The following is a 15,005-nucleotide window of genomic DNA, read 5'->3' on the forward strand; positions in this document are numbered from 1 at the left end:
GCTTATAGCCCTTTGGAGGTCCCCAGGTGTGGGGAAAGGCATAGTCTCCGTTTTTACCTACTTCTAGGCTCAACTTTGTCCCCACCCTGGTGTCCTTTTTTTCTTTCTTTTTCTTGTACTCCATTTAAAAATTATGCTCTGTCATTGTAGTTCATGGATTCCTGTAAATGGACCTACTTCTTCTTTGGAAGAGGGGAGAGTGTGTCGGTTCGCTGAGAAATTCCTAATGCCTTCCGTGCCTTGACGTAAAGGAATTCTCTCTTTGAGCACGGTGTTTTTTTCTTCTTGCAGATTTTTTGGGTCGGACAGAGATCCGTGTGGCCGACATCAAGAAGGACCAGGGTTCCAAGGGCCCAGTTACAAAGTGTCTCCTGCTGCACGAAGTTCCCACAGGAGAGATTGTGGTCCGCTTGGACCTACAGTTGTTTGATGAGCCATAGGGAGTGGGCCCAGCATGGTGCTTGGCCGACTTTCAGCCCACGGCGGCAGGTGCAATCTGGAAATGGTGTGGCTTCCCTAAAACCACCGTTTGACATTCAGCCACAGGGCAAAGGGACAGTGAAGACAGGCCCCTCAAAACTTCTAGGAATAATTCTTGACAATCTTTCCCCGCCCCCCAAACAATTTCCCATTTTATGAAACAAAAACAAAATGTCTTCCTTTGTCCTCACTGCTGGTCTCATCGTGGCTTCTAGGAGCTTTGAAATCCCAGAGCCCCCAGCTGGATACGGTTGGGAGTTGGGCCCATCCCTGGGCCTGAGGTGTGGGTCTGGTTACTGTACAATAGATTTATAAATGCAATGTCTGTATTTTTGGAGAACTCATGTAACGCTCCTATTTCTTATCTCCACCGGTCCCTGAATAGGCCCGTTGATCTATAACGCCTGGTCCTTTGTGTATTTAGAAATTATTATGAAGGTCCTGTGGCTGCCCCAGAGTCTCGTTTCCCCGCTGGGACCTTGTTTGAAATGCTGTCCTGAATACGATCACTCGGGGAGATGGTCTCCTGATCAGAGAGCGTGCTAGCTCTTTGAAAAGCTGGTCCATGGACGATTCTAGCAGGTGCACTGTTAGAGCCATTCCAGTCCTCTCCAGGTCTTTTATTGATAGATGTCAACGAAAACTATCACTAGCTACTATCAGGTGATTCCGTTTTGATTTCCAGCACGTATGGAAGATGGCTAAGGAGGCGTGTTATCTACAAAGTTCGACTCTGCTGGATTAGATCACCACAGGTCCTCTGAAAGGCTTCTTTACGATGCCACTGGGTCCTGGTTGCCAGCCCAGCTGGAAAGTTCTCTTTGGCTTGGAGGTCCTGTGGTGTTTCATGAGAAGAGTAATCGCCGCTGACCAGCTCTGAGCCTGTTTTTGCGGGAGTGTGCTGAATCCTGGTTGTCATGGGGAATTCCAGCAGCCGTCTTTGCTATGTTCCCAAGAAAGACGTCCCCAAGACGCGAAGAAGAAAAGTGACAATCCGGAAGTGGGGTGGAGGAAGGTGAAGGAACTTTGTTATGTGGTGTGGGGAGAAGCTCGAGGAGCACCCAAGCCTCACAGATCAAGGGAGGAAGACCCAAGACTCTCTCCCCTCCTCTCCCACACACAACCAATCTCTCAGTAATGGAAACACATGTGCTTGTTGCCAGAGTCGGGAGTGTATGACCATGTGCCAAACTGTTTGGTTTGAGTTCTTTGATTTTTTTCCCCCTTCAATGCCAGGAGATAGGCTGGTTAACTAGATAATAACTTGATTTGCTAATGAAGAGTGTGGGTTGTATTTTGTTCGCATGTCAATGTCCTCCTAATCCCAGTGTGTTGTGGTCATGAAATGTTCTTTGCATGTTCTCTTGGTACTGGAGTCTAGCTTTCCTGTGTTAGATGGTGTTCTCTTTGACTGTAGGTTTTTAGAATTTAACTAGGGTCGTAGAAGTGCTTTATAAAGGGTAGCGTCAACATAGTGGCCGACTCTCCACTTTGCTGGGAATGGAATGCATAGTGTCGTAATTTCCCATAAGAGCCCTGTCATATTCCAAGCAATTTTTAATAGTGTGTGTGTTAGGGCAACAAAGTTTACATTTCATACTTTTAAGAAACACTTTATTATTTATTTATTGAAGATAGTGTAGAATTTTGTATCGAGAACAACAGACAAGTATTTTTTAAAAACAAACAGACACACCCTTTAGTTAGCAACTTTCAACTGAGCCCTGTTAGAGACCAAGTTTAACTTCAGGCATGGGTTTGTTTACCACTCCCCGGAAGAAAATACAGTTAGACCACTTTAAGTTTATATTTTCTGACCGTTGTTAAGAAACTGTGTGAAATTAAATCTATAAGTAGACACACAACTCACGCTTTCCTATTTCTGTAACTAATTCAATTTGTTCAGTGTATTTATGAAGGACATGTTCTATGGTAGAGACAAAATGTACATGATGGGTAAAATGGGGTAGTTTTGGATAACCATTCCCATCCCTTTCCTTCTGGTTGGGGAGGCCTTTCCTTCATTGGCTCTCTTCGTGTGTCATGCCGGTCATTGCTGTTTAGGCAGGTAGGATGTGACGTGAACAGTGACAAGCATCTTGTAACCCTTTTAGGTCTGCGAGGTCACCCACTCCCAGCATCCCATGATCGGAATTCATGTAGCATGAAAACACAGTCTGTGACTCTTTTTCCCAAGTGACTCTATTAAGCATCCCTGAGATGTTCCTCCAGGGTAGTAATTACGGATTAGTGTCCTTGTCCTCTCTGGTGTAATCTGGACGGCGACCGGACCTACCTAGGGATGAGTTAACCTGGCCCTCAGATCCAGCTGTGACTCATTAGTCATACTGGTGGGGGGATAGAGACAAGTAGGCAGCGCCCGGGGTCTCTTTGACCTCTATCCCTCACTTCTGCCTTTTTGGCCACCTGGGCTCTGTTCCCTGGAGATGAAATGTCTCTTTCCAAGAAGCGATCTGTTTCCTAGCTCTGTGCTTCCAAACACAGGGTGTCTGTAGGCTACTGTATCCTGGCATCCTGTTCTCAGAACTCCAGACGCCCTGCAAGCTTCCCTTCTTCTCTGAGCTGCACTGACCTCCTCTAGCCCAGCAAGGGGCTTTTCTGCTCACAGGCTACGTGCTGAGCTCAGGAGCCTGCGGACTGGGGCTTTTCATAGACTAGCTCTCTTGAAGGGACAGACCATAGCCAGTCCCTCTGGGGCAGGGTGTCTCTGGCTGATACCGTGTTTCCTGGCAGACAGACAGGCAGCAGCATGTCTTGGAACCAGGTTCTGCTGTAACCAGGAGAACCTGGAGGGTTGTCCATTCCCCCAGGCTCGCCTGACTCTGGAAAGGGGACTCTTCTAGGCGAGGGTCTTCAGGGATGCCTGAGAAACTGGGGCCAAGGGACAAGGCTGGAGTCCCCGGGGAAGGGTGAATGCAGGTCTGCCACCCAAGACCAGGCAGGTGGGCTGTCTCTCTGGGAGCTGGCTGGTGCAGTCATAAGCCACTGACCATACAGTGTGGGAACATTCTAGAAATCAGTGGGGTTGGAGAACAAGGGCTGAATGGATGGGGTGCTTCTGGTTTTATCAGAAAGGTTGGAGATTTGGGAGTTTATTTTAGAGTTTGCCACACTGCTTGGTAGGAGAAAAAGCCTTCTCTATCTCTTCTCCAAATAGTTTCTTCGAGCTGGGGGGACATTTTGATTCATAGAAGAAAATTTGTTTCTGTGCTTAACAACTTGAAGAATTTCTGCTGGAAACTGCTAGTGGGTTTTTTTTTTTTTTATGTTATTTCACGTGCTTTCTTGCCTTTTATTTTATGTTGCCTGCCTTCTCTTTCCGAGGGTGGAGATGAACGTTCCTGCGGACAGGAGCTCTGTGGAATGGATGCCGGCACAGTCTAGAGGAAGCAGGGTCATTCCCAGCGTGAGGTGAATGTGAGGTTGGCCGAGGGTCCGCTCACTCCAGGTGGGCCTGCTCTCTAAGTTAGAGCCTCCTGGGCTGGAAGGTGAGGTGAGGGAAACTGGGGATCCCGGATGTTCCTTCTTTGTTTCCAGTATAGGAACTCGAGTTCCTACCAGGGAAGAGCATAGTTGGTGGTACCAGAAGCCAGTGACGAAGTGAAGCCCTCAGACGCTGTGGTCGGAGCTACCCTATGAGGTATTTGGTCAAAGTCACACCTGGAAGGTGTCACCACCTTCTCTTCCTGCCCTGAGGTGCTGACATGCCTCTTCCTGCGGGGAAGTTGGGTCAGCGGCCAACACTCTCCTGGCAGTGCCCTGAGTCATGCCTTGTGCGGGCTGTTTCATATCCTGTAAATCAAGTTGGCCTATTGATCGTACTTGGAAAATGGCTGTTTATTTGAGTGAGAGGAAAGGAAAGTTCTAGAACTTTCCTTTCCTCCCGTAGCATGGCATCAGATCCAGGATGTGTTTGTAGGTCATGGAGCTCAATTAAGGTACATCACCTGATGTCTGCAGGAGCTAGGATATCTTCCTGATAAGCATGGAAATCTTCCTCCAAGGGAAGGCTAGAAACGTCTAACAGCTCTCTCTCGGGAGCATTGAAACCCAGATTCCCCCACGTTGGAAGGTCTTAGCTCTGGGTTGTGATCTCTTAGTAGCAATGCTAGTAGCATACTATTCTGATTCGGGAAGTCCCCATGCTGTTCCAGGCCTCTGTCTTAGGGGACTGGGAGGTGGACTAGAGAGGTTTGCCTCTGTGGTATCTGTGGTCTAGTTGTGGATCTGATGTTATGTTATTTAAATGACACCCAGTGCTTGTAAAAATTCATCTCTGCCTCTAAATAATTGCATCAGTGACAGGCAGATCAGTTCCTCCATGTAGAGGAACCCTCTTACTCTGACTTTTGGGGACCCCATGTGTGGTTGTTGTATTTCAGGGCAAATCTGCCCCTACTGTATGTCAGGGGTTTTGTGAATTTGTTTTTAATAGGATTCTGTTCTACTTTCTATACCAGCTTCTAGTGTTACTGTCATTTGAATAGTGTGACTATTTTAGTATTCAAAGCCCACCAAGTAAGACTGTTCAGAAGTGGGCTCCTTTGGTCAACCTTGAAAAAAAAAAATGGAGCGTTTCTCTGCTATTTCCTGAGAACTAACCAGTAACCAGGGTTTCTTTTTACTCAGTGGGAGGAATAGAGATTTTTTTCTCCTAGGAACACTGGTTTTGTACTTTCATCCTTTAAAAAAATAACATTCCTGTGTGGCTGAGTTTCTAAAGCTCTGTTTCTCTGCATTTCGCCTCTTATGCTCAAATGGCTTGCTTCCTCCTGTTTCTCTATCTAAAAAGAAGGGGGGCCCTCGGGATGAGCATCATCCGGGGAACCGGAGAAGGTGGGGAGGCTTGGCGGCGTCTGGGGGAGGAGCCCGCGGCTTCCCTTCTCCCCACTGTCGCCGCCAGGGGGCGATCTCCCTCCTGGAAACCGGCGGGTCGCGCGGGGGGCTCCCGGGTTCTGGCTCCACGGGCTGTGGCTCCGGGACCGACCTCCCGAGTAAATCCCGGGGCCAGACCGAGGGTGGTGAGAAGAGGGAAAGAGTTGGTGGCAGGCGTGGGCAGGGGTCTCAGCGCCCCCGGGGTACCTGGTGACCCTTTGCCGCTCCGTGGTGCCGGGGCTGGTCGTGGGGTGGGGGGAGGCCTTCAGCTTTCGCATCTGCTTTGTGAAAGTCCCTGAGACTCGGCTCCCCGGGGGTCTCGGGTGGCAGTTGGAGGCCCCCCCCCCGCCCCCCCAAGGAGGCGTCCTCTCCCACGAAGGTTCTAGGGGTCAGGTCTTTACTGGGACTGGAGAACAGTCTCTCCGGGAGACCAGGACTTCCTGAAATTCAGACGCAGAGCACTGGTGGGGGACACAGAAGCTCGCTGTGCGGGGTGTGTACGGGGTGTGTGTGTGGGTGCATTAGTGTGTGTGGTGTGTGTGTGTAAGAGTGTGAGTATGGATGTGTGGTATACGTGCGGCAGTGTCTGTGGTGTATGATGTGTGTGTGTGTGTGTGGTCTGTGGTATATGTGATATGTGTGTGAGTCTGTGGGGTGTGTGTGGTGTGTGAGGAGAGTATGAGCGTGAGTGTGTGACAGTATCGGTAGTGTGAGTGTGTGGTGTGTGACGGTGTGTGGTGTGTGTGTGTGAGAGGGCTGTGTGTGGTCTGCGAGAGGAGAGTAGGAGCGTGAGTGTGTGGTGTGTGTAAATGTATATGGTATGTATGTGAGAGGGTGTGTGGTTTGTTGCGAGTGTGTAGGAGTGTGTGGTGTGTGAGAGTATGAGTGTGTTTGGTGTGTGAGTGTGTGGTATGTGAGAGGATAGCATGAGTGTGAGACTGTGGTGTGTGTGTGAGGTGTGCTCTGTGTGTGCGCGTGGTGTGTGAGACGGTGTGTGAATGTGTGTGCTGTGTGTGCTGTGTGTGATCTGTGTGTGTGGTGTGCACGCGATACGTAGGTGGGGTGTGTGTGTGTCACTAGGAGAAATGAAGATACGTGGATTGAACAAGGAAACAGATGGGTCCGACAGTCCGTCGGCGCATTCAGGCCCCATGAAAAATACAACATGAAAATCTGAAGCCCCTTATTGAAAATTATGATGAATTTGGAGGCGGTGACAGCAGAGAATTAAACTAAGCACACGTGGGCCCTTCTAAGCACACGGTCCCCCACGATGGCATAGATCACACCCCCAGGAAGCTGGCCCTGGGCCTGCTGGGTTTTCAGTTGGTCTTGGAGCGGGTGCGGCTTTGTCTTCTGTCTTCTTTGGAAAGTCTCCTGGCAGGTTGTGGGGAGTTGGGTGCCAGTGCTTTTGAAAATGTCTGCTTTTATTTCACAGAAGCACAGATGGTCTAGGCTAATCAGAGGGTACAAGACCCGAGCCCCTCGGTGACAGCTGCGCCCCAGGGCCAGAAAGGGAGTCACCTGTCCATCTCTTGGCCCGTCTGCGAGGGCCTGCCACAAGGTGCCCAGAGGCCTAAGAGCCTCTAACCCACTGATTTGAAATGAAATCCTTCCTTTTGATCTTCAGTTGGCCACTGAGGACTTTTCTCCCCTTTTCTAGTAGGACAGAGAGGCTTTCCGAGCCTCTGCCTTCTTCCAGGGGAGAGTCAGGAGAAGCAGGGAGGCCAGGGGGAAGGGCTCATGTCCCTTCCCCAGGGACTGGACGCTGCTTGGTCCAAGGCCATCTCCTGGAGAGAGAGCTGCAGGGTCCCGGGCAACTTCCAGACAGGGCTTCCCGGCTGGGTGCTTCCTGTCAGCTCCCATGGATGGTTTTGGAGCCTGGAGAGGTCAGGAAAGAGGAGAAAACCCACTGTGTGAGCAGCCTCAAGTTGTAGAAACTTCTTGAGGCGGACGATCTTGGACTCGATCCTCCCGCCATGCACCTGCTGTGAGTTTCTTTCACAAAGCAGCTTCTCGTTTCTTTGTCTTGCGCTGGGTCCGACCCTCCAAAACCATTGTGGTTCTGCTGGTTCTTGTCAAATCAGTCTCATTTCTACACACACAGAGCAATAATCCTCTCTGTTTCCCAGTTCTGTCCTGGGATTAGAAAGCTTGCTAAGTAAAAATGTTGACAGAAAGTTGCACAGACATTGCAAATTCATCCTTGTGGAAGTGACTGCTTCGCTTTGAAGGAAATAGCAAATTCTAGCTTTGTTTCGCCACGTAATGCAGTCTTCCACATTCCTGAAAGCTCGGAAAATATCTCCTGGAGGCATTGACTTAGCATTGTGCTGGCATCATTTTTCTCGAACGAACGTGTTGATGGGCATTTTACCAATCAGCGTCCTTCAAACGTTATTGCTAGATAGTCACGTGTCAGAAGGCAGATATGCTGGCAGGATCTTTGGTAATGATATTTATTTGTACACATGTGTTTAAAACACACATTGCCAATAGTCCAAGTGTCTTTGAACTGTGAAGCCAACTTCAGGTGATGTCAGCTGAAACCCAGCTAGCTGAAGTCCAAAACCTCCTGGCCCCCTCCTCCCCACTCTGCGTAGATCGGGAAGTTGGCAAGCATGTAACTCATGTTGTATTGCCTTAGCTACATTAGCTTTGTACCCTCACATCTACAGGTGGTCAGCATATGTGTAAATACATGTATATACGTGAGAAATCTACAACAACAACAACAAAATGTCCTGTGTATGATAATCGGCTCTTGGCATCTGGTTTTCTGCATTTGGTAGTTTCTGGCTAAGAAAAATGCAGAATTCCACCACATAACATGAAAAAGTTATGCTCCTAAAAAGGTTTGTCTTGAAATCTCTGCTGTGTGTTTTTGGGAATGTCCTTAACTAAATGTACATATGGTATGGAAGAGGCTATGCCGGTCAATGTTGCATAAACTAACACAGATTCTGTAGTCGAAATATTTAACTTGTTATTGTAAAATGTGATTTGTCATTGAGAGATTATTTTTCTGTATGTATATGAGAGTATTTTAGGAATCTAATTTAAGTGCATAGAACTATAGAAAAAAAAAAAAACCTATTCCAGGAGTAGAAAATGCTTAATCAGATTACTTGGGTTCAGCCCAACTAAATTTCTTATATTCAAAAGAAAATATGAATTGCATATGTTAGATATTCAAAGAAGTCATTTTTGGGGACAGAGAATATGATTAATGGAAGTGAAATGGGTGGTGTGAAAAAATGACAAGCATCCTTTAGCTACGACCTCAGATGGGACCTTGGTGTTTCATTAAAAACTGATTTGAGCAGGTAACATTCTGGAGGGTTTTGTATCAGGAAGTGACAAGAGGACTGAGAGCCTGTTTCCCATCAGATCCATGTACTACAGAGGCTTCTAGAAGTTCTGGAAGTTTGGTCAGGTATTCAAGACTGAACCAAACACCCTTCTAGAGAGTTCAGAACATGAAGGGAGGTGCCCTGCCCCTGGCTTCCAGATCACCCTTTACAGCTCTCTTTCGGGATAGATTGAACATATCCCTTTGGTGTTCGTGTTTTCAGTGAAATTTCCTGGGGCATCTTCACCATCTCCACCTGTTGCATAGCTGGGTGGGCTGGAGAATAAAGCGTGCACAGCAGCCTCCTTACGTGCCTGCGTCCCTCACGGAGATCCCAGGGGCAAGAGGCCTTCCTTATCTTCCCAGAAAAGCGTCCTAAGTCCAGGCTGATTCTAGGGGACAGACTGGCCACCAGGAATGTCCCTGCAGGCCCCCTGTGAAAGATGGGAGTACATGGTCCCATGAAACTCAATGTCTAAACCCCTGAGAGACATATTCAGTAGTCATTTCTGGAGGTGGCTGGACTTCCCTGATCAGAAGTGATGCAGTGGAGACAATAGCTAGTTTCTGGGAAGATGGGGCCCTGCGTCTGGGTCCCTGCCATGGAGAGTGTAGGGCTGTGTGTGGGGGGTGTGAGCTTGGGTTTTCAGGAGGTCTTTCAGCAGTTAGCTGTGTGCTTCTTGATGCTGCTAGCTGACGGTTGGAGTCCCTTATTGATAAGCCTGAAGACTGGGGGACACTGGAGTCCACGGGATTTCCTGGACTTCAGGGGGTGCTGATTCTGGAATCCGTTGAGTCATAGAAGGAAACTGCAAATCACCTTGAGGAACTATGTGGATGTAACTGACTCTGGTCCCAAAGATGGAGCCATTCAGAGATCTTGTTCAAGCTCGGCCTGAGGAGCCCAATCCCAGGCCAGCCAGCAGAACCAGATGAGCTCTGGTCCATTCTGCCCAGCACGGGGGCTGACCCTCCTCAGCACCACGCCCTCTTGGCTGGGGCAGCAATAGGGCTGTGAGTGGGAACAGGTCAGTCAGTCAGTACCTCTCGGGCCCTAGTTGTCTTGAAAACTTGGGGGACAGGAGAAGCCAGAGCATGAAGGTCCTGCCCAGCAGTGCTTACAAGCCACTCTGGTTAGCCTTTACCTGTTTGGAAAAGAATGTATCAGTCTGAATGAGTCCCTTGTGTTTCCAGTGACAAATGGGTCATAGTGCTGGTGGCATGTCGCTCCCCTCACAACCCTTCCCTGGTAGGGGTGGGGGTGGAGGTGAGACCAGTCCCCCCCCCACCCCGCCATGGATGTCCTGTTGACTGTAATATACTTCTGTTGCCAAATAATGGTACTATTTAACTTTCCATGGAAGGGAGACTATATTGTCTGATATGTAATGTCTATGGAGTTCTAAACATTATTAGACTCTATCATAAATTGTAGAATTATGTGTATCTGTCTAAGGTTTGATGAAGCAGGGCCAAAACACGAGGTCGCTTTTTTCGTTTGTTGAAAAGAAGATGAGGTTATTTCTGCTATTTGAGTGTCCCTTAGGCACCTTATTGTGTATGCAATGTTCAATTTTGCCGACTCAGCCTATGGTAACTGATTTTTTTCCCTTAAACCAGTAGCGACATCGGTACAGTTTGCTATTCCTGTGTATCTTGAACCTAAAAAGAACAATCTCTTCAAAACAGCTCTGTGTTCATTTTGACCTGGATGGTTTAAATTCACATGGTTCATGAATAAAGTGAGAAAGCCAACCCTGTCACGGTGGATTATTTTGGGTTCTTTCGGTCCCACCTCCTTTCTGAGCAGACAGGAAGCAGATAGCTCTGCAAATGGCTTCTCTTCCTGTGCTCTTCTTTCTCCTACGGATAAGGTAGTTGTGGAAAGAAAGCCAAACTTAAAACCAAACTAAACCAACGAGCCTTCCTATGCTTTCTTCAGACAGATGTTAGTGCCAAGTAGAACTCGATTTCCCAGTACTGAGTACTTCTGAGAATTTGAGAAGTCGGTGAGGTGTGGGGGAAGAAACACCGGGGGTGTGGACAGGGGAGCATAAAGCTAGGATTGTCTTACGAAGGCATTCAGAGTATTACTCTGGCTTTCCGTGAAGTTTCCTACACCAACAGCTCTGTGTTCAGAGCCTTGAGTTTTAACTCTGGGCACTATTAGCAAACCCAATACTGAATTTTGTTGTTATCTGAATTTTAGGGAATGATTTATAGCATTTTCTTCTGATCTGGTTTTAAGGTAATTCTTCCCAACTTCATCACTGGTTTCTCTGAATATGAATCAGTCCTTTAAGCTCTCTGGTTGGCTTGAATGCCAGTTGCATTGTTAGAGCACATAAAAAAAAATTTGCACACTAAAACAGCATGTCTTCACCCTTTTTAAACCAGGAGGCTCCATTTTTCATAAACCTAAAAATCCTATGCCCTTCCCTTGGTTTCCTGAGGTTTTAAAAAATAAATTAAATCTCATCATAAACAAAAAAATAATGCATTTCTTTTCCAAACTATATCTAGTTCTCTTTGAGCTTGATAAGGTGCCTCTTGCATAGCTCAGAGGGCAGAAGGAATAAATACCTATTTAACCCAGTTTAGGAGCCAGCATAATCAAGGAAATAGTTTATTCTAGAATATTTATTTTTTGCTAATTACAGAAGACATATTTGTTAATGCTGAAAATTCAGCAAACACAGAAAAGTACAAAGGAAAGAAAATCAGTTCATGGAGATATTCTTCCACATGAAAATAAATGTTAACATTTTGATGCTCACCATTCCTGTATTTTCTTGCTCTGTGTGTGTGTGCTAGATGCTCTTTTTGTTTTTGTTTTTAAAGTAGGCTCCGTGCCCAGCGTCAAGCCCAACACAGGGCTCAAACTCATAACCCTGAGATCAAGAGTTGGATGCCGGGGCGCCTGGGTGGCTCAGTGGGTAAAGCCACTGCCTTCGGCTCAGGTCATGATCTCAGGGTCCTGGGATCGAGTCTGCTCAGCAGGGAGCCTGCTTCCTCCTCTCTCTCTCTCTGCCTGCCTCTCTGCCTACTTGTGATCTCTCTCTGTCAAATAAATAAATAAATAATCTTAAAAAAAAAAAAAAAAAGAGTTGGATGCCTAACCAGCTGAGCCACCCGGGTGCCCCAAGGTGCTCTTATACTACTTAATAGCTAATATTCATCGAGCACTTCCCTTATGCAAGGCAATGCCCAATTATGTAATTTATAGAAATCTTTTCACTACTATTTTATTGATTGCTTTCTTTTAAGTCATATGTGTGTGTGTGTACATATATTTATGTATTACATTATGAATATATATATTCTTCCACAACTTGATTTTTTTTTTTTAAAGATTTTATTTATTTATTCGACAGAGAGAGATCACAAGTAGGCAGAGAGGAAGGCAGAGAGAGAGGAGGAAGCAGGCTCCCTGCTGAGCAGAGAGCCCGATGCGGGACTCGATCCCAGGACCCTGAGATCATGACCTGAGCCGAAGGCAGCGGCTTAACCCACTGAGCCACCCAGGCGCCCCACAACTTGATTTTTAAGGACTGCATAGTATCTCATTGTCTGAGTGTACCGTAATTTATTTAAACAATCCCAAATAGTCACATTAAGTTGCTTTGTAATCATCCCCTTGCTTGAATACCAATGTACATGGATCTGTGGGTAGAGTGACCCACCGGTGATCTAATGATCACATAGGGCAGTATTTGAAGCATTTTGTCATTTCCCTTGTTGCTGTGTGCTTAACCAACAGGAACGTTGTTGGGTTTGATCTGAAGGATTTGGGCAGTGCTACAGCAAAACATTCTCCTAAAGATATTTTGTCCATCAGCTGCCACATGTCTTAGAAGCTTGTAGTTTTACAGTGATTTGCATGTGTTGTGCTTTGCCTAGTGCCCTGTGGGGCTGGCTGTTGTCAGGAGGCAAACTGTGATGTAGAAAGACAGGGCTTTTGAGGGAACTTGGGGCACTGGTTGGGCTACAGACTCAGGTATTGGCACTTAGACCCAACATCCCATGGCTTCAACAAGAGAGGTTTATTTTGCCCTCTTGTTAACGACCCAGAGGTCCAAGTTCTGGGCAGGTAGGGTGGCCCTGCCCTTGAAATCATCGGCTCTACTCTGGGGTGCCGTTGCTCCAGCTCCCACCTTGTCGTCTGCATATAACCAGATGGAAAGGGGACCTCCTGAGAGGATTGCATGCTGGTTCCTCTTGAGGTTAATCCAGGAAGATCCATACATCATTTCTTCCCCTCGCTCGTTTGCTGGAACTTCATTCCAGGCACTACAAGGGACACTAGTAAATGGAGTCCCTAGCTGGGTGGCCCTATGACCAGCTAAAAGTTGGGTCACCGGATGTTGGGGCCAACCAGCAGTCTGGGTACTCCTGGCTTCTGGGAAGGTACCAAAAGTCCCCAGCGGGGTGTTTACACTAGTAAATGGAGTCCCTAGCTGGGTGGCCCTATGACCAGCTAAAAGTTGGGTCACCGGATGTTGGGGCCAACCAGCAGTCTGGGTACTCCTGGCTTCTGGGAAGGTACCAAAAGGCCCCAACGGGGTGTTTGTCAGTTATCAGGTGATTATGCAGTTGGCTGGCCAGAGTTTCAGACCAGCATGATTGCCAGGAGGGATGTGTTGTTCCAGCTGGAGGGCATGTTGGTTCCAGCAATGGGGGTGCACAATGGCCCCGGGCTTCGTCATGCCTGCAGGACTTCCGAGCTACAGTCGTACGCCCACCTGGGGTAGCTCTAGGAAGGGAATCAGTTTGCTGTCCAAACCCTCCTGGAGGGTGACCAAGAACAGACACTTGAGACAGCTGGTGTCTGGGGAACTTTTTTTTCTAGAAGGCCAACAGGAGGGAAAATGTAGGGAAGATCTGATCTGGGTGAAGGTGTGAATCGGGAGCATCTTAGGGACAAAGTGGGAAGGGACACAGACTCAACTAAGATTCGCTTTGCCTGTTGGCTCCAGCGATGGAAGGCCGTGTGCTAGCACATGGTCAGGACCATGGTGGACCAGCACAAAATGGAGGGTGAAAGACCTGCGCTTGGGGACTTGATCCACCAGTCGGTCAAGCACGTGATGCTGAAGCACACCCCAGGGCCCCTCAACCTCTTTCCTCATTTGAAAGTAGGGTGATGTCTGTATCACAAGGTTGTTATAAATTGTCAGGTATGTGAAGTGGTCTCTAATGTGGCATCCTATATGGGGAAGGGGGGAGAGATATGCCAGATTAAGGGTATTTTACTAGGGAAAGGCCTCCTTGGAGGACCGATGGAGCAGGAGTCATCCTAATGCTCTATTAGGAACCAGGAGTGCTGGGCAAGCCGTTGAGGACCTGAGATGTTCACAGGCAGTACCAGATGGACTCTGTCATGTGACTTTGTCAGGTGAGTGCTGTCTCATCAATCGATCTTTGGGGTCAGGTGATCCCGGGAAGTGGGAGATGGTGGAGCCAGTAATTCATGTTTACTGACATCTTGACATTTCCGAGGACCTCCACTAAATTCTTTGATATCTTGCTCCCCTCTTGTAGCGACTGTGGAAGTGGGTGTTGTCGCTCCCATTTACAGGGGAGGAGACCGAGGCTTGGAGAAGCTGGGGTGCCCCCGAGGTTGGAGCAGCAGAGCAGGCTTGCACGCACACTCCCTGGGCGATCCCGGGACATGTTCCCAGCCACCTGGCGACCGTCCCAGGGTGTAGAGCAGCTGAAGTCTACATCCTGAGCTTTACTGTAGATGGTGTACTAGCCCCTTATTTATGGACTTTCTGGTGGTCTGTGCCTGGCCCGTCCGAGGTAAAGGTTCTAGGCCCAGAGGACATCCTTCTAATCCGAAGTGTGATGATGGCTGCACCTGAAACTGGTCAGTCTCGGAGGAATCCCTTCAGGCAGCCCGGTCAGGTTAACTGTCATCATCAGAGAAGCATGTCTTATCACCCTGTGTTGTGTCCCAGCTGGTGGAAACAGGACTGTACTAACATTTGCGGCGCTGGCTTGCTGGTTGGCTTTCTAGCCAGAAAGCCCTTTGAGAATCGGCAGCACCAGCGGGCTGAGCTTTTCAGCAACCGGGGCTGCCATCACTGTAATGGCAGCTTCCAGCAGGAGAGAACATCCTGATTTCCTACTCTGGGCCAAACGTCCTGGCCATTCCTTGGTTGAGGACATGCACAGGGGCTGGGGTTGCTGTTCTGCTGGCTTCTTTTGCTGAATAACCAGCTCTCACCCCCACTCTGCCCCCAGTGGGATTGAGGGAACGAATGCCTATTAGCAG

General features: G+C 48.1%; 1 protein-coding gene across 7 annotated transcripts in view; it reads left to right on the forward strand.

The window, feature by feature from the left end:
* ITSN1 (intersectin 1) overlaps positions 1-5,908 on the forward strand; it is a 216,731-nt gene extending 210,823 nt beyond the window's left edge. For all 7 annotated transcript variants that reach the window (XM_032354042.1, XM_032354053.1, XM_032354056.1 and 4 more), the window contains one exon: positions 292-5,908. In XM_032354042.1, coding sequence (XP_032209933.1) covers positions 292-440 — 149 coding nt within the window. In that variant the 3' untranslated portion in view covers positions 441-5,908. The remainder of the gene's footprint in view (positions 1-291) is intronic.
* Positions 5,909-15,005: the final 9,097 nt, after the last annotated feature.

Source organism: Mustela erminea, chromosome 1, assembly GCF_009829155.1.
Source record: "Mustela erminea isolate mMusErm1 chromosome 1, mMusErm1.Pri, whole genome shotgun sequence".
In the NCBI taxonomy this organism is placed as follows: Eukaryota; Metazoa; Chordata; class Mammalia; order Carnivora; family Mustelidae; genus Mustela; species Mustela erminea.